Here is a 24868-nt window from a genome sequence, read left to right as displayed (position 1 = left end):
CTGTGTTCTCTCTTGACCTAGTGTTGGTTGTACTGTTGTTCACTTTACAAAAATTTGTTTTTACCTGATATGGATGTATTATGGGCTTTCCTGTCTGTGTTATGTTTTTCAATATAAAAAAGCTTTTAAAAAAAATTGAAATGTATAGAAGAAAGATAACAAGGAAACACAGCAGCATAGGCACAGTGAGGAAGGCTTTGTACTCTCACCTGGTGTGGACTCCAGCTCAGCCATTCCACTGTCCCTTTCCTGTAACTCAGCGTGAGCTCACTCAGGGAACAGACAGGGCAGAGCCTGGCCCAAGTGCTCAGGAAATATCAGCTATTTAAAAGTGGGTGCTGCGGACTTCCCTGGTGGCTCAGTGGTTAAGAATCAGCCTGCTAGTGCAGGGGACACGGGTTTGAGCCCTGGTCCGGGAAGATCCCACATGCCGCGGAGCAGATAAGCCCGTGTGCCACAACTACTGAGCCTGCCCTCTAGAGCCCGCGAACCACAACTGCTGAGCCCGAGTGCCAGAACTACTGAAGCCTGCGCGCCTAGAGCCCGTGCTCCACAGCAAAGGGAAGCCACCGCAATGAGAGGCCCGCGCACTGCAACGAAGAGTAACCCCCACTCGCTGCAACTAGAGAGAGCCCGTGCACAGCAGCAAAGACCCAATGGAGCCATAAATAAGTAAATGAATGAATGAGTGAATGAATGGATGGATGGGGTGCTAACAGACTTCCCTGGTGATCCTGTGGCTAAGACTCCCAATTCAGGGGGCCCGACTTCGATCCCTGGTCAGGGGACTAGATCCCACATGAACTTAAAAGAGATCCCACATGCCGCAACTAATAAAAATCCTGCGTGACGCAGCTAAAGGTCCCGCACGTCACAACGAAGATCCCACGGGCCACACCCACATGCCACAATTAAGGCCTGGTGCAGCCAAATACATAAATATTTTAAAAAATAAAAAATGTAAATGAAAGTGGGGTGCTGGGATAACAGGTGGCTCAGTCTTCCAGTGCAGAGCACATGCCCACGGCCAACTGTCAGGACTAAAGTTAGCCTTTAGTGAAGGTGAAGCCTGCATTCCGTTCTTTGGCACTTCACTCTCCTTCCTCACCCATCCTGCAGTCCTCTGCTTGTCTGCCTATTTGTATTTATCTCTAAACAATATCTAAATTGTTTATTTCTAAACCTCATATAAGGAGTATCATCTTGAATGCATTCTTTTGCAGCTTACTGTTTACATAGCGTTACGTTTTGTGGTTTCTCCGTTGATATGTGTCTTTCCCAGTTCACAGCAGAGGTGCACCGTCTCCCCAGTGACTTTGTGCATTTGTATGGGGTTCTGAATTGTCACAATGGCAAAGAGCCACTGGTGGCTTTGAGTGTGCTGGGACCAGGAATGCCAACATCCTGTGGTGTGCATGGCAGCCCTGCACACCTGAACGATGCCTGCCCAAGTGCCTTGGACCCCGGTGTGGGAACCCTGCGTCTGGCTTCTGGTGCTCTCCTCTGAGTGGGGTTTTCTTACAGGAGGAGCCTCTTGATGGACACTTGTTTCTGAGTGGTCCTCACTCTGGCGCTGGGGTGTTCAGCATTCTTGCCCCATCTCCTTGTGTGTATGAGGACCCCCACAGGGGCCTGAGAGAGGGTGGCTCACTCCACCCTTTGCCACCACTGTCCTGGCCCAGCTCTTCACTTGGCTGCTAGAGCCCCGTGATGGGCCTCTGGCGTGGTTTAGTGTGCATGCTGTGGACCCTGCTGAGGTGAGGCAGCTTTTCTCATTTTCTTATTCTTTCCGTTTCTGCCATTTGGACTTTTTCCTTATGTGGTTTTAATGTTCTTTTTTATGCTGCTGTACATGCATCCATTTGCTTCCTCCCAATTTTCCAAATGCTTTCCCATCATATTATATTACTTTTTTTTCTTCCCCCTGCCACGTGGCTTGTGGGATTTTAGTTCCCTGACCACAGATCAAACCTGGGCCCTCAGCAGTGAGAGTGCAGAGTCTTAACCACTGGACTGCCAGGGAGTTCCCCCATCATATTAGATTACTTTTATAGGAAGGAAAACCAAGCATTATCATAGGAATGCTCAAAAATGTCAATCTTGAATTTTAGTAAATTTAGTAAAAATTTTGATAATTTCAGTACTTTTTTTTTTTAACTTAAACACAGGATGATTCAAAGCCACCTTATTCCTATGCACAATTAATCGTACAAGCAATTACGATGGCTCCTGATAAACAACTCACCCTAAATGGAATTTATACGCACATCACGAAAAACTATCCCTACTACAGGACTGCGGACAAGGGCTGGCAGGTAAATCCATTTCAGTTGTTATTAAATGTTTCTGTTACATGTCTTGTAGATGCTGGTTGGCAAATGAGAAGAGAATTGAGCTGCTATGTATGTAGCTGGGGCACAGGTAGAATGAGATGAGTGAGGGCCTCTTGTGCCGAGAAAGGAAGAGGCCTGCTGTTGCCACGCTCTCTCTGACCTCCTTAGCGCAGAGTGGGAGGAATAGTGGTTCTAGAAGAAATCTCAGCACTGTTTCTTACTGTTATGGTCTCCATGGATGGGAAAGGTGTGGATCGTTTGAGATGTTTCTCTTGGACCAGTGCAGTTCATGTGTCTAAAGTGAGGGAGAGTTAAAAATCCTGTCCATCCATTTACTTTGGCATTCTTCTGTCTTCCTTAGCTATACGTCTGCTGACATATGTAGCTTTTTGAAGTTTGCACAGAGATGGTTTTCAAACTGTTTTACTGAGGAACCCTTTCTTCAAAAGATACCTCCTCCAGTTGGCCAGTGTACAGAGCAGATGAACACAGCGCTGCCCTGTTTCAATTGTCTACCTGGACTTCCAGCCTATTCCTAGGCTGTCTGTGAATCCAGGCCTCCTCAGAGGACACTTTGAAATTGGTGCATAGTATTTCCATTGTTTGGCTTTTTAATTTAGTTTAATTTTTAAACCTCTACATTGTGTATGTTTTCCCTTGTTCTGCGTGTCTGTGTTATGTGTGGCCATTTACTAGGTGTTCAGCAGGACCTCACTAATTCAGACAGTATGGGAAAGGGTAAGTTTGCAGTATGGAATAGAAAAGCATCACAAAAGAGAGAAGAAGCATACATTTACATATTCTGAATTCATTAAGTAACCAGGAGTGGCTACAGAATTCCTTTGAGGCTTAATGAGTAAACGATCCTTTGAAAAATGCATCTGTTGAACCATAACCATAATCAAGTGACGTGGGCGGGGTAGGGGGTAAGCCACTCTGTTTAACGGAAGGTAAAACCTTTTTTCTTCTACCTGCAGATGTATAAACATGTTGTAATAAAAAAGTGTTCAAAAAAAAAAAAAGTGTTCCAGCCAAATCCTGACTGTTTCCTCTGTAAGGGGTCTTTAGTCGTGTAAAGACTAAAGGTACAAAATGAGACCTAGCCTGTCCTCCTGGCCTGGAGCATCTGTGCCCTGCCCGCCTTCCTGTTCACAGCAAGGTGGCATTTCTCAGTTGGCCATGAGGGAAACAGTGGCTCGGGAGAACCCTTCCGTATCCAGCTACCTGGCAGTTCTCTTAAGATGATGTACAATTAGGTCCCAGCAGTACTTACCGTATTTTAATCTGTAACAGTGAGCTTGTGCTTCAAAGAAAATGAAAAACAAAAGAAGTGGAAGCAGACGACAGTCTATATCCATGTCTATGTCACACAGCTCCCTGGGCACAGGCAGGTGAGATCTGTCACACAGTCCTGTCCAGGAGCTGTGTGTAGAATTCTGATGATTTGAAATGCCAGTGAGCTGGGTTGTAATGGGAGTGAGTGTTTCTGAAAAGCCTGGCCAGACTTTCAGTGGTGTGTTTCCCTTCTGGTCGTATTTCCCTGTGCTTTGTAGCATCCATTTACGAGAGAACTGATTCCGTGCATCACAGGGTTTTCTTGCTAAAGAAGGCTGAAGGCTGAAGGGCGACCTCCTCCTGGCCTCGGGGTCCTGGGGAGTGAGTCAGGAGGGGCCGTGATCACAGAGAGGCGAGGCCTGCAGAGGTGACCCCTGAGTACTCTGATTGCTGCTGGCTCCTGAAGTGACTTCACAGCCCACTTAGAACTGAGAGTTATAAACACCCTCTTTACTGAACTGTCATTAACGCTTGTTTTTATTGAAACATCTTCTTTTCTGTCCAGATAAAGGTTCGTAAGGGTGACTGCGCCTCTTGCCTGTGTAAGGCTGTTCCTGGGACATTTCAGACCTCCTGCTCCAGCTATTTTAGCGAGAAAGGGCTCTCTTGCTCCAGCCCTCCTTTAATTCATGGATATGCACTCAAATTCCTGTCCTCAGCAGTCCTTGCTCTCCCCAGCATGCCCGCATGTGTCCTTTTCTGTCATGGGACTCTCTGAGCTGCCCATCCTCAGGGACTGCACTTACAGACTCTACACGGAAGGCTCATTCCTAGTCCCTCTCTCCTGGCTGAAAACAAAAAGCCTTCTATTTTGCAACCTTGTTTCATAAAAGACCCATATCCTTTTTCTTTTGAGAAAAAACCCACAAATAACTGTCAACCAAAACAGCCCATTTTTCAAGTGTGGATTTGCAGACTGCATCCTGCCCTCCCCAGTGGGGCAGGGGAGATGGCAGTGCCATGCTTCTCGGAGCTCAGGTCCCGGTGATTGAGCCCCTTGCTCTGCCTCAGTTCCTAAGATGACGCCTGTGGACACTTCCCACCATGCCAGTTCTGAGCACTTAATGGAAATCCATGGCTCCTTTCAGACTGACTTTTGGTATTTTGCAGTCTACCCATGCCAAAAGCTTTTTGATTAATCCGGAGCAAATCTGAGTATAAAGCAAGGTGGTCTGAGTAACACTAGCTGGAAAGATGGCATCTCTTTTGGTTGCATACTTATGCCAAAATGTTTTACTTTGTTATGACTTATAATTTTACCCTGCTCAGAATTGAGGTATTTGTTGTGACTGAAAAGTTTGAGAATTCTGGAGCTCTTGGCCTCTGAAAGGACCAGAGCTGGTTTCTGAAAGTAGAGGGAGTGACTTGTGCTCATCCACACCCTGCACACTGGACTCTCCTCTGGAAGGTCCTTCCCTTAAATTTCTTTACAAGTCCTACTATGCTGAATACACACTGGCAAATGCTCAGTGCTGAGTGGGACTAACAGACACAAACTGCCCATGAGAAGTGTAGGTTATGGGCAGGAAGGCTGGAGGCGCTCAGGGAGGACAGCACAGAGCAGGCACGAGTGATCAGCTCTGCGCCTTTCCCCTTTGTCAGCTGGGTTCTCGGAAGCAGCCCCTACTGGGAAGAATTTGGGGGAAAGAGAATGTGCACAGTATTGCAGATCCTTTTCTTCGTATTTAGTTTTAAATAATAACCTGCCTTCTCTCTGAATACTTTAAAATAATTTGAGTCACTGGAATTGAATCAGGGTGGTTTAAATGTATATAGCTTGGTTTGATCAAATTACAAAGGCCTTAATCACCTTAGAAATACAATTATTTATTCTATCTGTGTATACATTAAATATCTCTTATTACCTCTTCATGTTTTCTAGAGTCTTGTTGGCTGGAGAATCACAGGTGACCAGTAATTGGGCTCATTTGTCTGTGAGATTGTTGTCAGAGCGCAGAGGAAGTTAGACTCTCTTTTGATGGTGCAGACTGGGTTCTGTTACATTTTCAGAACAGAAAATAGCAACTCCCTGACCTAAGGACTTAACTGTACAGTTTGTCCGTGGTGTGAGGGTTAACAGAGCAGCTGTATTGCTGATCCTGGTCCTGACCTTTGTCAGTGGGTAGAAATCCTAGTGCCCAGTCCCCTGAAGTGGCACTTCCTGCCTCCAGATTCCCACTGTGCTGACCTCCCTTTCTCCTCCTAACAACATGCATGTGAACCTACTTCACCTAAGTCAGTGCAGTTCCAGCCTTCACTTGAGGCTCGGCACCTCCCTTGTCACGTGTCACCTAGCACTGTGGCTTAGTGGTCACTTCTGAGCTCCCATCTGGGTGCCGGCCTCCCACGGTGCAGTCAGGAACTCAGGACCCTCACCCACAGTTCACAGTGAGAGTGTCCTGCAGTGTCATGATCTGGGCTGGCTTTTCTCAGTGTTTTTTCTTAGAATCTGCCTTCTACTCCACACCCGAAAGGTCTGAATGCAGATGGGGAAGGATTGCCTGCTCTGGCTTGATGGGGGCACCAATAACAGATTCGATTTTCTGGAGGGATTGGTAGGTGTTGGTTGGTTATCAGCCAAACCCTATGATAAAACGTCATAGCGAGTATCTGTGGTTATGCATATATTCTAAATCTAATATACTACATCTGCTTCTAAACAATCTCACAAATCACAGACATAGCTTAGCCTGTCGCTTCATGTTGCCAATGAGGTGCCTGACATCCACGGGCATTGGTGGTTCGTCATGGCCTGTGACTGGTCTGGTTCTTGAATAGTCCCTTAGATTGGCTGTAAAGTAGTATTTGACATGTTTTGATTTCTGAGCCACCTCTGGGAATTCAGAATTTCAGGTCGTGACTAGCAGTTCTATTAGAAAGTTAGTTAGAGAACTTAGAAATGATTTTTGGATAGCCAGAATTTTAGTTTGGGTTGAAAATAATTTTAAATTTAAGCATTAATGTAAATGCCGAAAGGATCTGAATGCAGGACTTCCATCCAGCTTTTCCTGACCTTTCGTAGGTCTCAGGTTTCGGTGCATCAGGGAGCTGTCCTCAAATCACGTGTAAACTGTGAGCTGAGCTTTTTGTAATAGAAAGAAGAATGGACTTAGGAATTGAGAAAAATTTTCTCAATGTGCCTCACAATATTATTTTGAGAATCAAAGTATATAGTTCTTTTACGGGCAGATGGTGTCAATAATATTTCTAAACTTTGGCTCATTTTTTCTCCTTTGCTGGTTTGCCAAATACTTTATGCTGGATTAATTCATTTTAAAGGCTGTGACAGTTTCTATAAGCTAATTTTGTGCTCAAAAAAGTATTTTAAAGGAATAGTGGATCTCAGCGCTGTCCTTCTCCAAACAGGGAGAGGTCACAGTGATAGCCCTTGATTTCCTACCTGGTAAAAAGGTGGAAGTTGACGTTTTTCCTGTTGGAAATAGCCTCTTTCTGTGTGGTGTAGATTTCTCACCCCTTCCCCATTCCCCAGTTCCCTTCCTTGCCTCCTGGTGCCCATCCTGCCATGCTGTTCACAGTGCCCTGTGTCCTTGTGTCTTTTCCTCTGTAGAAGCCACGTCGCAGCCTCTGAGTAGTCACACCCCGCAGCTCCTCCTTCACTTTGGGGAGGGCCGGTTCCTTCCAGCACAGAGCTGCAGGACCTTTGCAGGGCACTAAAACTGGGGCACATTTTTATTTCTCAGCAAAGAAATATATGAATTCTACGTATTTTTTTATGTTTCATAGAATTCAATTCGCCACAATCTCTCTCTGAATCGTTATTTCATCAAAGTACCACGTTCCCAGGAAGAACCAGGCAAAGGCTCATTCTGGAGGATAGACCCTGCCTCTGAAAGCAAATTAATAGAGCAGGCTTTTAGGAAAAGACGGCCTAGGGGCGTGCCTTGCTTTAGAACCCCTCTGGGACCGCTCTCCTCTAGGTAAGGAAAAAAGACAAACAAAAAGACCTCATTTAATGGTCAGTAAATTTACCTTTGACGTATTGGTAAATTTTCCTTTTGAAAATGAAGGAATTACCAAATGCATTATGATTAAATGTTGGGTTGGGGATTTGGAAAAAAAAAAATGTTGGATGCCACCCATGTATTTTTGTTTCTAGTGGTCTGAAACAATTCAGATTATAAAGTTTTACTTAAATTTCATTCCTATGTAACACTTTTGCTTCGTTGAATGCATATTGTCAATATGATGAGTCGGCAATATCATGATGCCACATTGATGAATCATGTTTTTTCCTTTTTCTTGGATGTGAAAAGCTCTTTAAAGCTACATCTTAGCTGCTTAAACTCAAGATTGGTTTATACAGTGTTAATTGCCTGATTTTAAAATCCATATTTTTAGCTCCATTAGTAGATTTCTGTTTTTAAACAAAAAAAGGAAATGACTGTAATGTTAAGTCTTGAGCCCCAGCCGGCTCGCACGCTGTTGGCTCCTGCTGCCTGGCTGTGGATGGGAGCTGCTTAGGGAAGCAACCAGTCCCGTCCCATGCTGTGCGGCCTGTGCTGGGTGTGGAGCAGCGGCGCCCTGCATACAGTGGCTCTGTCACAGCCATGCCAGCCTCGCTAAGTGTCCATCTCAGGTCACAGGCATCACACCTAAAGTAAGACTTAAGGAACTGTAGTTGGTTGGCAGAAGACAAATGACACCTTTGTTTTTGCAAAATACGCCTATTAAAACAAGGCAGCTTTATGAGTGCTTTACCTGTAAAAATCCACTGTCTTCTTTTTGGTCATACAGAAGTGCCCCAGCCTCCCCCAATCATGCTGGAGTGCTGTCTGCTCACTCCAGTGGCGCCCAGACCCCTGAGAGCCTGTCAAGGGAAGGTTCACCAGCCCCTCTGGAGCCCGAGCCTGGTGCCTCACAGCCCAAACTCGCTGTCATCCAGGAGGCACGGTTTGCCCAGAGTGCACCAGGTGAGATGTGCAGAGGGCAAGTGTGGTGGGAGAGGGGTGGGTCAGATGAGCATGTGAGCCAGTCTCATCAGAGAAGAAATAGCAAGAGGCCTTGGATCCTTTGCACCTTGTGCCTGATACTTTCTGCATAGTACCTGAATGTTATTTTATAGGCTTTGAAAAATTAATTGCACTGTGTTAAAAAAAAAATCAGTCAACTTTTATGACTGTATGTAGGTGCCTGAAAAATTTTAGAATTAACGCGTTTCTTAGTTGCTTCATCATTCAAAAATCTATGAGAAAGATTCCCCTCTTAAAGAAATAGCATAAATTAGACAAAGTAGACATTAGCAGCAAAAAAAATGTCTATTTAATGAATAGGTGAGCATTTCTCAGTGTACTTATAAAAGTCGCAGTGTAGAATAAAAATATGTGCCCTGGGGAATTAAAAAAAAAAATAGTGTGAAAATGTGTCCAAAGTAATTCTGTTATGGTTCCTAGTTGGTTGGCAAAATGTGCATTTTGGTATATTGGAATTCCTGGCCGTGCTTGCAACACCCCCTGCCAGCCCCCATTCCTGTTGCTGGAGCCTAAACGCCCAAATCAGAAAGAACAGAGACTGGCAGAGCTGCTGGCTGCCAGCTCTGTCTCCACACTTCCTGCTCCTCTGCACCTATCATAAGATGGAGACTTTGATCTTGGGGAACATGGCCCCCTCCTTCAGGCTTCATTGGGCAGCTTCTTGCCATATCCTGTGTTGAGGTTTTCTTTTTCATGATGAGAGAACTGTGGGAAGAGGTGTTGTAAGAAATCTGAACAGGCATTTCCCTGGTGGTCCAGTGGTTAAGACTCCGTGCTTCCACTGTAGGGGGCCCGGGTTTGATCCCTGGTCAGGGAGTACTGTGTACCGCATGGTGCAGCCAAAAAAAAAAGAAAAGAAATGTGAACAAAGCAGAGATTGCCTTTTTAGCAGTTAGATATACATTAAATATCCCCATTAAATATGTCATTTCTTTCATCATGAATGACTTTATTATTACCAGGCGAAAGGGCCATGTCCTGTTTTCTTAAATCAGTCTGCATGTTGCTAGTGAGGGGTCGTAGTTAGTTGGTTTGGGATGTATGAGCCTCACCTCCACTCCCGTCCTTGGTAGGCTCACCTCTGTCTAGTCAGCCCGTCTTAATCGCCGTGCAGCGACCACTGCCACCGACGATCAAGCCTGTTACCTACACTGTCGCCGCCCCTGTGACCACCTCGACCTCCCAGCAGCCCGTCGTGCAGACGGTTCATGTCGTCCACCAGATCCCAGCGGTGTCTGTCACCAGCGTGGCCGGACTGGCCCCGGCAAATACGTACACCGTCGCAGGACAGGCCGTGGTCACTCAGGCGGCCGTGCTGGCCCCCCCTAAGGCAGAGCCACAAGAGAATGGAGACCACAGAGAAGTAAAAGGTGAGCAGCGGAAGCAGTCACTTCGGGCAGCTTTTCAAGCTCTTAGAAACCCGCCAGCCTCATTCATCCTGACCCCCTTGCTGCTAACATGTTATGTAATGTTGTGCTGGAGCAGGGCTGCTCGCCGCCTGGTTTGTTGTACTTCAAACTAGTGAGATTTCTGTAAGCTACCCAGTAATATTAGTTGGTGTCATTTTTTCTCTTTTCCTTTTCTTTGAATTTAGTGAAAGTAGAACCTATTCCTGCGATTAGCCATGCCACACTAGGTGCCGCTGGCCGGATCATTCAGACGTCACAGACCACCGCTGTCCAGACGGTCACCATAGTGCAGCAGGCACCTCTAGGTCAGCACCAGCTTCCAATAAAAACTGTAACACAAAACGGGACTCACGTGGTGCCAATCCCCGCCGCCGTCCACGGCCAGGTGAATAATGGTAAGCAGTGTCCTCCATGGGTTACTGGGTGCTAACAACTTGAGCAAAGGTCCTCTGCTGTCCTTTTATGGAGCGTGGTGTTCAAGGTTTTCATTCTGTTACAATTTTAATTTTTTTGTCTGAAGAAATGTTTGCATTTGTAAACTATAGGAAACTGAATAGTGCTATAGGATACCAGGGAATTGGCTGTGGGAATTGGCTCCCATGTGATTCCCATCGGAGGAGCCATCTGAAGAGAGAAGCATTTCTAAATATAGTAAGTCCCCTACATATGAACAAGTTCCATTCCAAGAGCGCGTTCTTAAGTCCATTTTGCTCGTAAGTCCAACAAAGTTAGCCTAGGTACCCAACTAACACAATTGGCTGTATAGTACTGTACTGTTAATAGGTTTATAATAACTTTTCGTACATATAATACATAAAAAACAAGCAAACACCAAAAAATAAAACATTTTTAATCTTACAGCACAGTACCTTGAAAAGTACAGTAGTACAGTACAACAGCTGGCATACAGGGGCTGGCATGGAGTGAACAGGCAAGAAACATTACTGACTGGAGAAGGGAGAGGAGGTGGGAGATGGTAGAGCTGAAGGATCAACAGCAATAGGAGACGGAGGGCAAGCTGCAGTTTCACCCACGCCTGATGTAGATGGAATGCACATTTGCATCTTGAAAGTTTGCAACTTGAAGGTTTGTATGTAGGGGACTTGCTTATCTAGAGAGATGAAAGTACTCCCACCTTTTGTAGACATCTGGGTGTGGCCTAGAAGCAACCGGGGGGCTGTCACAGCTGATCTGTCCAATGGCGGTGCCCTCCCCTGGGGCACGGGTGTGCTTGAGAGTATCTGATGGTGGAAGGGGAGAATGCTGGTCTCCTGTTCTCTTTGCTCTGAAAGCCCTCTGGAGCCCCGTGCACATAGCTCCCACGGATGTTCTGACATGGACGAGCCTAAGGGAGCTTGGCTTTTAAACCAGAGGACAGAGAACCTTCTTCCACCCAGTCCTGTGGAGCAGTGTGAAGGGTAGGAGTCCAGCTGGCTGTTAAGTCAGCTCAGGAGTTTGGGCTCCTTGGAACTGGTGTTCAGACGTCTTTGCAGTGAGGCTTCACCCAGGCATGTGGAGTGTGCTTGCTGTCCACACACGTGGGCTGTCGTGATTCAACTACAGGACTCCAAGCAGTAGAATCAGAAGCTACTGGCTCAAAGTAGCTCTCTGTGCCCAGAGAAAGTTTCTTGGAAAGAGGGTGGGGAACAGAAGGCTTAATAGTGTTGACCTCTGAATCCTTCCTTACTGAGCTATTAAGGGACAGAGACCTGGGACAGACACCTCATGTGATTCCGCTTCCCCCTTGCTCCTCCCCAAATTTAATGGACGAATAATATCTGCAACCTTTTCTAGGGAAGACTAACCACTGAGAGTTTTTTGTTTTTAAGTAATAGGTAACATGCCACTTGTGGATAAATTGAGAAGTTTGCAACCAGTTGCCCATTTAAAATGCTTTCTTCCTCAAGCCCGGTGTCTCCTAAGTAACTAAGAGTTTTTCAGGCCTCATTCTTCTTTTCTTCATGAATTGCTTGGTTGTCACAGGTGGTCCAGATGTGGCAAACCTGGTGGCCCTGTGTGTGGCTGTGAGCAGGTGGTGTCAAGAGGTGGACAGTCTATTTCTGGTCAGAGCCGTTCTTCCCTGTCTTAAGCCATGGTGTAGGCTGTTGATTCCCAGATACCATGTGCCTTAGAATCACTCAAGGGCTCCCTCCCACAGTCCCCAACTGAGCAGGTCTGGCCTGGGACCTTAGAATGTACATTTCTCACATGTTCCAGACCTTCTGAGAACTGCTGTGCAGGTCAGGGCCCTTTTATGGCCACCTGTCTAAGGAGTTTGAGAAACTGTGTATCCCTTTCACATATTTAAATTGGTGTCTAAAATTTTTCTTTATAAATTTAATAAGCAAGGAATTAAATTTTCCACTATTGAAAATACTGGTTTTATTTTAAAATATTTTTTTTAATTTTTATTTTTGGCTGTGCTGCACAGCTTGCAGGATCTTAGTTCCCCAACCAGGATTGAACCTGAGCCCTCAGCAGTGAAAGTGCGGAGTCCTAACCACTGGACCACCAGGGAATTCCCAATACTGATGTTTTAAAATAAAACTTACATTATTCTTTTAAACGTGCTCCTGGCTCTGAATACTGCTCTGATTTGATGCCCCTTCTCACCCACATATCAGCACACAGACAAGCAGGCTCGCCAATCCTCGTGGCTCAATCCCATGTCCCCCACAGATTTTGTGCTAGTGCCACATACTTTATGCTTAAATGTCATTTACTGAGTACATATTTTCTTTGCAATAATAAAATGGAGAAATATTAAAGATTTAATTGTCTGTGACTATAAGGATTCACTTATCAATTGTTATAACTATAGAATTGATCAAAACCAAACTTATAATTCTTTAAAAATTGTATTTGGGAATTCCCTGGTGGTCCAGTGGTTAGGACTCTGCATGCTTTCACTACCATGGACCCAGGTTCAATCCCTGGTCAGGGAACTAAGATCCTGCAAGCCACATGGCACAGCTAGATAGGTAGATAGATAGATAGATAGGTAGGTCGTATTAAAGATGCATTTTTCAATATATCTGGGCTTTAAAGAAAACCACACAATTATTGTATTATATTGACAATCACTGCTGGGAACAGTAGGCAAAGTGCTGGGTCAGCCCTGAGAAACCTTGTTCCCACTCAGAAGAAGGAAGGGTAGAAGAAATGCTAAAACTCCTTCCAGTTTTAGTCATCTTTTAGTGGGAGTTATCTGTTAGTGGGAAATTTTATTGGTTCTCCTTGAATTTAGTCTCAACCTTTTACTTAGAAATCACTTGGTCTAGAAGAGGATTTGATGTCTAGTCAGTAGTAAGTCAGGTCCACAGTGCCACTGTTCCACTCTTCCTTTGTTTCATGCTCCATCTTGACATTTGCATCCCCAAAAGCAGCCCAGTTGAGTGGGTGAGAGAGAGGCTGTTGAGAAAGGGGAGGAGGGAGGAGGTGGCAGATCAGCTTTTAGAAAGATTCCATGGGCAAGTAGAGACTCTGATGGTGGTTTTTTTTGAAAACTGCTGTTGGGTGTGATGTGGATGCTGTATGACCCAGCTGTGACCTCCCTTACCCTTGAAAGTCACTCTCAAGAAAGGGAAGCAGTGCCTAGTACTAATGAATTTTGAAAATCAGAAGCTTTGGTATTTTAAATTTTTATTACGGAAAATTACAAACTTTCTGAAAATTAATTCACAGCCAGCCTTGTTCCATATTCCTCACCCGTCCCATCTGCTCCCACCCAGATCCAGACATGTCATTCCCTGTTTTGGCATGCGTCTCTAAAGAAGGACTCTCTTTTAGTATATAAGCACAATACCATTGTTATAGTTTTAAAAATAAACAGTAATTCTTTTAGTTAGTTTTTGGCTGCGTTGGGTCTTCGTTGCTGTGCACGGGCTTTCTCTAGTTGTGGGAGCGGGGACTATTTGTTGCAGAGCACAGGCTCTAGGCACACGGGCTGCAGTAGTTGTGGCACGCGGGCTTAGCAGTTGTGGCTCGCGGGCTCTAGAGTGCAGTTTCAGTAGTTGTGGCGCACGGGCTTAGTTGCTCCACGACGTGGGATCTTCCCGGACCTGGGCTCGAACCCATGTCCCCTGCATTGGCAGGCGGATTCTTAACCACTGTGCCACCAGGGAAGTCCCAACAATAATTCTTTTATACCCAGTGTCTCCTTAGGGTTCAAATCATCTGTATTTTTTTTAAAATTGTGGTATTCAATAAAATACACATAATATAAAGTTTACCATTTTAAAGTATGTGGTTCAGTGGCATTAAGTACATTCACAGTATTTTGAAGCCATCACCTCTAACTAGTTGAAAAGCATTTTCATCACCCCAAAAGGAAATCTCACACTCATTAAGCAGTTACTCCCCATTCCCCACTTACCTCAGTCCCTGGTAACCACTAATGTACATCTCTGTGGATTTACCTGTACTGGATATTTCCTGTGGATGGAATCGTATGAATTGTGGCTCTTCTTAGCTGGCCTCTTAGCACAATGTTTTGAGGTTCATCCATGTTGTAGCATGTGTACATCATTCCTTAGCTGAATATGTTTCCATTTTGTTTATTCATTCATCAGTTGATGGGCATTTTGGTTGTTTCCACCTTCTGGCTATTGGGAATATTGCTGCTATGACATTCATATACAGGTATCGGTTTGAGTCCTTGTTTTCATTTCTTTTGGGTGTATACCTAGGAGTGAAATTACTGGGTTGTATGGTAATTCTCTGTTAATTTATTGAGTAGCCACCAAACTTTTCCTCAGCAGCCACAACAATTTTCCATTCCATCCTCAATGATGTGCAAAGGTTCTTATTTGTCCACATCCTCACTTGGTATTTTCTCCTTTATTTTGATCATGGCCATCTTACTCTTAATTGTGGTTTTGATTTGCATTTTCCCCATGACTAATGGTGTTGAGCATCTTTTCATGTGCTTGTTGGTTATTTGTATAGCGTCTTTGAAGAAATGTCTAAACCCTTAGACTTTTTTTCTAAATTGGGTTGTCTGTTGTCGAGTTATAGGAGCTCTTTATATATTCTGGATACTAGGTCCTAATCAGATACAGGTTTCCCCTGCTATCCAAAGTGGAGGGTTCCTGTGAAACCTAACAGATGCACAAAATGAGTCAAGGTAGAGCACAGACACTCAGAGACACAGTTCAGAGCTCTGGTGGCTTGATGCTGAGATGGAGTATGGTTCCTGGGGAGGAACTTGGCGATGTCACTCACTGCTCGGGCTGCTGCTGCCTCTCCAATGGCTCGCTGCAAAACACATGGTAAACGCTATTTTTGCTTTTTGCCTTTCTCCATAAAAGTGAAAATCCTCTTCAGATTTCTTTCCATTATCAAAAATGGGTACTAACGTAGGTCTTTCATAAAAGTGAAGTGGCATAAAGGGAACTTTTGCAAAGGGGGGCGTGGGGGGATACCTGTATATGATTTGCAGATATTTTCTTCCATTAAGTGGGTTTGTCTTTTCACTTTCTTGATAGTGTCTTTAATGCACAAAAGTTTTTAATTTTGATGAAGTCAAGTTTATTTTCCCTTTTGTTTCTTATGCTTTTGGTGTCATATGTAAGAATTCATTGCCAGATCTGAGGTTATGAAGACTTACACTTAGACTCCTGTGTTTTCTTCTACTAAGAGTTTTATAGTTTAGCTCTTATGTTTAGGTCCTTGATGCATTTTGAGTTAATTTTTGTATATAATGTGAGGGCCCGGCTTCATTGTTTTGCATGTGGAGATCCAGTTGTCCTAGCACCACCTGTTGAAGAGACTGTTCTTTCCCCATTGAATGGTCTTGGCTCCACTGTTGAAACTGTTGACCTCAGATGTATGCATTTATTTCTCTCAGTTCTATTTCATTGATTTTCGTGTCTACCCTTATGCCAACACCACACTGTTTTGACTACTGTAGCTGTGTAGGAAGTTTTGAAATCCGGAGGTGTGAGTCCACCATCCTTTTTCAAGAATGTTCTGACTATTCTGGATACCTTACAATTCCATGTGAATTTTAAGATCAGCTTTTCCATTTCTGGGGGAAAAAATGGGATTTTGATAGGGATTGCATTGAATCTGTAGATTACTTTGGGTAGTATTGCCATCTTAATGATATTAATTCTCTAATCCTTGAGCATGGAATGTCTTTCCATTTATTTAGGTCTTTGATTTCTTCAGTGTTTTATAGTTTTCAGTATATAAGTCTTGCAGTGTTTAAGTCTTGGTTAAAATTCTTCCTATTTTATTTCTTTTGAATGTTTTTCTAAATGGAATTCTTTTCATAATTTTCTTTTGAAATTGTTCATTGCTACTGTATAGAAATACAACTGATTTTTTTGCATGTTGATCTTGTACCCTGCAAGTTTGCTGAATTCAAAAACTAATACTAATGGATTGTATTGCTTTTTTTTTTTTTTTTGCCGGGACTCTCACGGTTGTGGCCTCTCCCGTTGCGGAGCACAGGCTCTGGACGCGCAGGCTCAGCGGCCATGGCTCACGGGCCCAGCCGCTCCGCGGCATGTGGGATCTTCCCGGACCGGTGCACGAACCTGTGTCCCCTGCATCGGCAGGCGGACTCTCAACCACTGAGCCACCGGGAAAGCCCTGATTGTGTTACTTTTTGATTAGGGGGTTTCCTTATGTCAATTTGTTAAGATTTTCTATATATAAAGATTATGTCATCTGCCAGTAGAGATAGTTTTTTACCTCCTTTCCCATTTGGATGCCTTTTATTCCCCTTTCCTGCCCAGCTGCCCTGGTAGGACTTCGAATGCAGTGTTGACTAGCAGTGGCAAAGCAGGCATCCTTGTCTTGTTCCTGATCTTGGGGGAAGCATCCAGTCTCTCACCATTGAAGCTGATTAACTGTGGGTTATCGTACATGTTACTATGTTGAGGACTTTTCCTTTTATTCCTGGTTTGCTGAGTAGTTTTATCATGAAAGGGTGTTGAATTTTGTCACATACTTTTTCTGTGTTAAGATGGTCGTGTGTTAAGATGGTCGTTACTCCTTTAGTCTGTTAAAACAGTGTATTCCATTGGTTGAGTCCAACATGCTCTGGCCACTTTTCAGCCTCTTCTGCACTGGACCACAGTTATGGTCACAGGTACTCAGTCCATTTTTGTGGAGACTCTGCTACCCTAGACCTCCATCTTGTGGGGCAGTGGTCTCGGGAGGAAAGGTGTCTTTACCCTGCAGACAGTGTCCTCGTATGACCAGCGTTCCCACCTGTTGTCCTGAATAGTCTCTCCTGGGCTCACAGGTATTATTCCTTCTTATAAGAAAGTGGCCCCGGCCTCCAGCCTGTGCTGCCCTGGGGTCCAGGCCCTGCTAGGTGTTGAGGAGGTGAAAGGGTTTTGTGGGAGCCTTCTCCATCTGCCTGGTGGTGTGCTCTGTTGACTTACCCCAGCGTCCTTCGGGAACCACTTGCAGGTTGTGGTAGCAGCAGGCAGAGCGCCCGCCGGACCAGCACCGTCTTCCGCTGGCGCAAGGGGAGGAGCTGCTTGGACTTGGTGGGGCGTGGCCAGGTTAGCAGTGAGGCGGCGCCGCCTCCTCTGGGGCATCATTCTGCCTCTGCATCTGCAACACCCGCCCCGTGTGAGGCTGCTGCTCTGTGGGACTCCTGGTAGGTGGTCCCAGGCACTTGAGCCTGTATCCATGGATTCCGTATTTGCAGATTTCTTGCAGATCACTGAAATTTACTTATAACTCCCAGATCAGTACTCATTGTATTGATTTCACAGCCCTTTGCGGGCTTGTGCAGAGCAGCAAAGTATTCAAGTTCAGCATGCTGGTTCCCAGCCGAGCACAACTCGGCAGTGCCCCCTCCTCATTTCAGCTCCCACTGTGAACACGTGTTGTACTCACTGTTTCTTAGGGCCACGGTTTTCATGTTTTGTAATTTTTGTTGGTGGTTTTGCTGTTTGTGTTTTTAATAAAACTCTATGTATATGTATGTATGGCTGCATTGGGTCTTCGTTGCTGCACGTGGGCTTTCTCTAGTTGTGGTGAGCGAGGGCTACTCTTCATTGTGGTGCACAGGCTTCTCATTGCGGTGGCTTCTCTTGTTGCGGAGCCTGGGCTCTAAGTGCGCGGGCTTCAATAGTTGCATCGTGTGGGCTCAGTAGTTGTGGGTTACGGGTTCTAAAGCACAGGCTCAGTAGTTGTGGCGCAGGGGCTTAGTTGCTCCGCAGCATGTGGGATCTTCCTAGACCAGGGCTCGAACCCGTGTCCCCTGCATTGGCAGGTGGATTCTTAACCACTGCGCCGCCAGGGAAGTCCCGGTTTTGCTGTTTAAAGTGGACTCCGAGCATGGTTCTGAAAAGGCCTGGAGTGTGTTCTAGGCACAGAAGGCTGTGATGTGCCTTATGGAGAAAGTACAGGCATGAGTTCAGTGTTAATGGATCAACAGTATAGATTAAGTCGTCTTTAATCAAAAGCCACATAAAACAAGGTATGTGTTGATCAGTTGACAAGCCCTACCCCGTGTTTCCCCGGGGCAGCAGCTCAGCACCTGCCAGCTTGGTATCCCACCTGGTATGGCTCAGCTTTGGGCACTGATTCACTCACAGCCGTGTCAGGCATCTCTTAGGAGCAGTGGTGCTGGGCTATAGCAGGAAATGTGTCCGTGCGTTATGCTTGGAGGGGAGTTGAGTCTCGCCTGAGTGGAGAGTGCATCCCAGGACACAGCCAGGAAACTGGGTAGGACAGCAGGTTGGCAGGGAGACCTGCAGGGCCAGGGGCTGCGGGTGTGGGAAGCAGGCAAGCTGGGGAACCAACGAGTGTCCAAGCCTAAGATGGGTATTTCAGGGGCATTCACAGCCACAAGGAGGCTGGGGGCTTCAGGGGATCAGCCAGGAGGCCGTGCCACCATCCAGGTTGGAGCTGCTGGCCTCTGCCTGTGTACGCAGACAGTGCTAATTAGATGGGTGGGGGGGCGAGAGGGGTCAGGATGGTGCCTGGCGTCCCCTTGGAATGTGACCCTGGAGTTGAGTCACCCTCCTGCTGAGGCACCATGTGACTGAGGGCAGAGTACCCCCAGCAGGAACATGGTGCTCTCCCTGCTCTGTGGGCACCTGCGTGGCCTCTCGAGAGCGCCCCGGTGCAGCACATTGTCATAGCACATTGTCACAGCTGCCCTCTCACCCTTGGGAAAGGAAGCCCATCTCCCCAGGAACGTGCGTTGAGCTCCAGTTACTGCCACCACGGGCATAAGGAGGGCACGGAAAGGAAAGCCTGGCATTTTGATGCCCGGTGTTCATGGGCAGTGGAGAGGTAGGGTGAGTCCAGCTGTGAGGTGGGCTCTTGGCCCTGGCTTCAGTCACAGTTGCACATGTGTGGTTCACTAGCATGGTTATGGCTGTGTTATTTCTTCAACGACTCCTCATCATTTTGGTCAGATACGGAGTCTTGGGCCGACACCGTGCTTAGGTGGCGTCCCACCTGCTCACTGTAGCCTGAGTGCCCCTTTGCACTCTTCCTGCTGAGATTTCTCCTCTGCCCACTCCTCAGTCTCCCTCACTGTCCTGGTCCTTTCCTTTTCTTTCTGTCACCTTTCTTAAGGGTCTGCAGTTCATGGTTAGCGGAAGACCCTGCTCAGCCTGGCCTAGGAACCACGCCATGCCTGCTTGGGAATCTGGGACCCAGGCTCCACCCACATCCCTGCCTCCCAGACAGCAGGCCCTGCTCTCTGCTGCCCCGCCCCAGCACACCAGCCCCTTCTTCCAGTCACATCATTTTTCAGGCTTTGACCGTTTGCACTGATCTACCGTTAACTCCATTCTGCTCTGATTCTACAACCACTAAATCCTCCTGAAATAGCATTTATTCAAGCCAGAATGGGGCAGCTCCTAGACTAGCCAAGGCTCTGGGTCTCTGCCATGGACTGCAGCAGTGAAGTGTGTGTCCTGCTGGAAGAACCCAGGCTCCGTGGCAGTGCTGCCCCAGCACCACACATGCCCTTATTCATGAAAGTGACACAGCAGTCGTTCTTGAGAGATGACACTGGAGGTAGTCAGAGGCCCCATGTTAACCAGGGTCCAGCTGCTGGTCCCTTTGTTCCCTAAAGGCATGCACGTGAAATTTCCTTACACAAACTCCTACCGGGACTTTCGATTGGAATGGTGTTGAATCTGGAGATCAAAGTGGAGACACTGGCATCCTGGCAGTGTCAGAGCTGCCCTTTCTTTGACCTCAGTCTGTGTCCCGTGGCTTCCTGTCTCTCAGTTTGTAGACCCTCCCTCATCTCACTTAGCTTCAAGTTCCATTTCTTGAGAGGAAATTCTGTAATCCCCGTGCCAGCTAAAGCGGTATGTTAAACACCTAAAGTTATAAATACTTACAGCTCTTATGCAGCATGCAGAGCAAACTGTCATGAATTGCAGCAGCCGTAATGTCTACTTACTAACATCAGTGTGGCGGGACAGCATGCGTGTCACTGCTGGAACTCAGGCGTGCTCAGGAGACAGGGTCGCTGTTCCCAGCTCTTTGTGCACTTATCTTTCTCCATCTGGCCACCTGCTGCCATGGTCCTAAACCTCCCTTGGGGCATGAGGGCATGGGGTGGGAGGGCAGGGGTCTTCCTGGACAGGATGGTGCTTCTCCAGGTCACTGTGCATCCTCCAGCACACATCCCACCCGCCACTCACCCCCAAGCCCCTCTGAGTGGAATAGCTCCAGGCTCCTCCCAGCCCAGGCCTGCTTTCCCCCTTGGAGGAAGCAGCACTTCCAGGTGTGGGACGACCAGTTTGCCTGGTTGTGCAGAGCACAAGGCAGGTGAGATCAGAGGTGGTGGAGACCCTTGTGCCCAGTGAGAGCCCCATGAGGAGGAAGGGCCCCTCTGTGATGAAGACTGAAGAGAAGAAGGGCTTGGGTGGAGGGGTGTGGGGAAGCCGGCCCAGGGCGCGCAGAGCTCCCTCCCTACAGGCTGGGCTCAGGAGAAGGTGTGCGGCTCCGATGCAGGCTTGGCTTGCTGCACCCCGATCCCCTTCTGGGTTTGGGGACTCTGCATCGGGGAGAAGCCGGCAGCAGCCCATGGGCCAAAACAGCAAAGCTATCTGCTCTGTGCCCCACCTCTGCCTCAGTCCCTTTACCCCTCCTCTCGCTTCAGCAAGACAGCACACGATTGGAAGCAATAAACAGATGCTGGCTGTTCATAAACAGACTCACTGTTCACGTGGTTAATGTGTGGTGGGGACGAGGGTCCATCCAGAAGCACGGGCGCTGACTCACTGTCTCTCCACAGCAGCGGCGAGTCCCTTGCACATGCTGGCGACACACGCCTCGGCGTCGGCCTCCCTGCCCACCAAGCGCCAGAACGGCGACCCGGCGGAGCAGCCAGAGCTAAAGCGGGTCAAGACAGAAGATGGCGAGGGCCTCGTCATCGCCCTGAGCATGGATGCGCCGCCGGCAGCCGTGCGGGAGAAGGGCGTCCAGAACTAGCGGCCAGGAGAGTGTTTCTCACTTTAACGTCAACTCTGTGGTGCCAAAAGGAGACACTGCCTCTCACCGACGCTCAGAGCGCGTTCCCTCGGTGGGTAGAGGGCCCTGCGGTTGGACTTCACCTCAGCACTGGAAACACAAACCCAGGTGGCCTTAAAACTCCTTAATTTAAAGACTGAAGTCACCCCTGAACAAAACCACACGCAGCAAAGCTGGGCTCCGGCAGTGTCTCCCCGCCCAGCGCTCAGCTTAGTTCCGAGTAGATACTCTCAGTCCTTCCGAGGGAGGACGCACCCGGTGCGAGCAGGCCTGCTGGGCCGGAGCCACCCCGCCACCAGTAGACAAGACAGTATTTTGTTGTTCACATGTGGAATTAGAATATTTTGAGGTGTACTTTCTTTCTTTACAAAATAATGGGGTCTTTGACATTTCAGATCACTCCATTTCTACTCTGGTAATTTTGGAATCACACAGGACCTTTTGTGTGGATTTCATTTGGGGAGAAGAAACAAAGTAGTTTTGTTTGTTTTTGTTGTTTGTTTTCAGCCTATGGAATGATTTACTTTTGTCTGTCCTGTTTAAGTTAAGTGGAGCTACTTGACATCTACAAATTTTCCACGTTAGAGCAGTTACCTGAATTAATCCACCTCCATTTCCGTGTGTAAGACGGACAGACACACAGACGGACACCCGCGGGCCACTTGTAACCCTGACGGAAAGAGCTGCCAGGCTCGCGGAGCTGCACTTACCCATTTCTCTTTCTTGCTACTTTTTGTTGTTTGTTTCTTTGTGTTGACTTTGTCCCTGGCATAATTTTCCACTCTAAGTAAAACAAGTCTCCTATGTATTGTGTATGTTTAAAACAAAAGAACTATTACTTCTTCATTTGGAAAAAAAGATTCAATCTTTTATCACACACCCTTTTCAAACAAACATCACAGATCTCTCCGTGGCACGTTCGCTATTTTAGGTGCCGTCACCAGCTCTCGGCATCGTCCGACCAGCCGGCCACCCGATGATGGTGCAGTTTGCCCCCCTCATGGCAGGAGCAGCTGCTGGGGTGGAGCAGAAGCTGCCTGTTGATACAAGGGTCTTGGAAGCAGGCACCCTCCGTCCCGGTAAGCATTGGAAACACCTAGGTTGCTTTCTGATTTGTAATAGGAAATTCCCCTCAACCTTTTAGAACTGAATTCAGTACTAAGGCTGACTTCTCTCCTACAAAAAATAAAAGCGAAAGGAAAGGAAACAAAGGTGAGAGAATGAGAAGTAGGAGGCCCGCACGGCCTCAGCCCATGTTCCTCCAGAAGAAAGCCACTCACCTTTCCAGAGGGTTCTGGGGGTCAGAGCTGAGCAGCATGCAAACAGAAAGAGGGCTTTGGCCTTATTGTGAATTTTTAAATGTCATCGTCATTATTTATTTAAATGTAGTTATTTTGGTATTTAATTTTTTTTTTAAAGAGAGGAAAAAACCCCTGTATTTTCCTGGTGGAATGAAACAGCTCAGAATGGTATATTTAGGCAATTTTAAAACAGTTATTATTTACCTAAAGACCAAATATGATAAACCTGTTCTAAGTATTGTGTGTCAATCCACGGTATGGAGCTGTCACAATGTTGTTGCAGATAATACGTATTAAAAATTATGAAATTACTGCACACTAGCTGGATTTATAACTCAGCCATTTAAAAAATAAAAACGAAACCATCATGTGAATGAGACCACGTGTGTGACAGTAGCAAAATCTGACTTGCAGACTGCAGCACGGATGGATCAGAGCACCTCAGGGCAGCAATCTGCATCTCCCAGGCACTTTACAGATACCTTGGAATGTATATTTTTTTTCTTTTTACTCAGAAGGTTTGCAATTTGCAAAATAATTCGGATCTGCTGTGTCCTACATGTGGGATCGGGTCACTCCACTGAGTGCTCCAGACCTTAGTCATGGCCACCGCAGCCCCCTAACCTTGAGCTCTGGGGAGGTGAGTGGACAAGACCACCCTGATGGGGAGATGGCCTGGGCAACACTAAGCAAATGCCTTGTGCGTCCTCCAGGAGACGCATCTCCACAGCCGTCCAGAAAGACTCGGGTAGATTTTCCCTGCATAAGCCCAGTCCATCAGTTGATTATTTCTGAGCCTAAAATGTAGACTTCATGGGCCTGGAGGGATTTCTGCTTGGTTTATAGGTAAGAAAAGTACCCTGTTCTCAAATTTAAAGAAGGGAGAAGGTTAGTTTTGGCTGCTGGGAGCTAGAGCATGCCTTTTTCAAAGGTGGGGCATTCTCTTTCCTTTTTCCTTCTGTCTTATTCATTTGGCTCATTCATTGGCACACAGGAATTTAAGAATATCAGGGAGAGGGCAGGAAAAGGAAAACATAGATTAACAAACTACCGTGTCCTGGGCACTTAAAAATTTTTTTAAATTTAGCTTTGAATCCCCAGGAGCCCTTCAACACCCAGGAGTCACTGAGCTTGTGTCCTTGTGGCCCCACTTGATGCCTGGTGCTACATCAACAGTCACATTGCAATTCACTCCCGCCCGGCTGTCCACTGGTGGTTCCTAAGTGTCTCATTTCAAAAAGTCTCTGCTTTGACTTCTGCCAAACTTCTGAGCTCCCTCAGGGACTAGAAATTTCATTTCAGCAGCTTTGCCCTGAACCAGACAAAAATACAAAAGGGAAACTCACACGTGATCCAAGTGATGTGGCGCATCCCAAGGTGTCTATGCATGGTTTTTGGATTAATCTTCCTCTCACGTCAGTTGAGTCTCCACCCGGACAGCGAGCTCCTTAAATGCATCACACCTCTCATCGTCCTCTCCTAGAACAACAGAGTAGAGGGGGCCATGGTCAGAAGGGGGTGGGGCGTGTCAGGACTTGGGATTTCTGTGCTATGTTACACAAAGAGACAAGTGACAATCTTCAAGTCCTAACCTCCACTATTCTAGAAGGTATAGTGGTGATTTGTGTGCAAAGATTTGAAATTTTAAAAGTACCAAGTTCCTGAAATTCAATAAAATATTTTTATTAATTTTAATTGAATACAGAGTATCATTGTCATTTTGATAAGCTTAAGCAGGCATGCTTTTTTGCTTTTTTTAAATGCTCTCTGAGCACACCAAAGGCCTAGAGCACTGGAGCGAGTATTCGAAGGAGCTGCTGTGAGGACAGCAGTTCAGGCTTCTTGACTCCCAGAAGAAAGGGGGCATTGAGTGTTTGCGTGTGAAAAGGGCATTGGGTCACAGGCAGCGATAACAGTCTTGCTGGCTTTCAATCCATCATGTTAGAGTTTTCAAACTTACTTTGAGGTTCTGGTTGTAGCTGCCATTTCTTCTGCAGACTTGCGCCTCAGCTTGAGAAAGATCATTG

General features: G+C 46.5%; 1 protein-coding gene across 3 annotated transcripts in view; it reads left to right on the top strand.

Annotated features, from left to right (window-relative positions):
• FOXK2 (forkhead box K2) overlaps positions 1-24536 on the top strand; it is a 70966-nt gene extending 46430 nt beyond the window's left edge. The window contains exons 4-9 of one of the 3 annotated variants that reach the window (XM_060133566.1): positions 2169-2315; positions 7413-7606; positions 8424-8599; positions 9733-10029; positions 10254-10463; positions 21305-24536. In XM_060133566.1, coding sequence (XP_059989549.1) covers positions 2169-2315; positions 7413-7606; positions 8424-8599; positions 9733-10029; positions 10254-10463; positions 21305-21501 — 1221 coding nt within the window. In that variant the 3' untranslated portion in view covers positions 21502-24536. Of the gene's footprint in view, positions 1-2168; positions 2316-7412; positions 7607-8423; positions 8600-9732; positions 10030-10253; positions 10464-10929; positions 11161-21304 lie in introns of those variants that run through there. The other 2 variants (XM_060133567.1, XM_060133568.1) reach the window with 2 other exon arrangements.
• Positions 24537-24868: the final 332 nt, after the last annotated feature.

The sequence above is a fragment of the Lagenorhynchus albirostris genome, chromosome 20 (assembly GCF_949774975.1).
Source record: "Lagenorhynchus albirostris chromosome 20, mLagAlb1.1, whole genome shotgun sequence".
Lineage (NCBI taxonomy): Eukaryota > Metazoa > Chordata > Mammalia > Artiodactyla > Delphinidae > Lagenorhynchus > Lagenorhynchus albirostris.
This window is presented reverse-complemented; position numbering and strand designations above follow the sequence as displayed.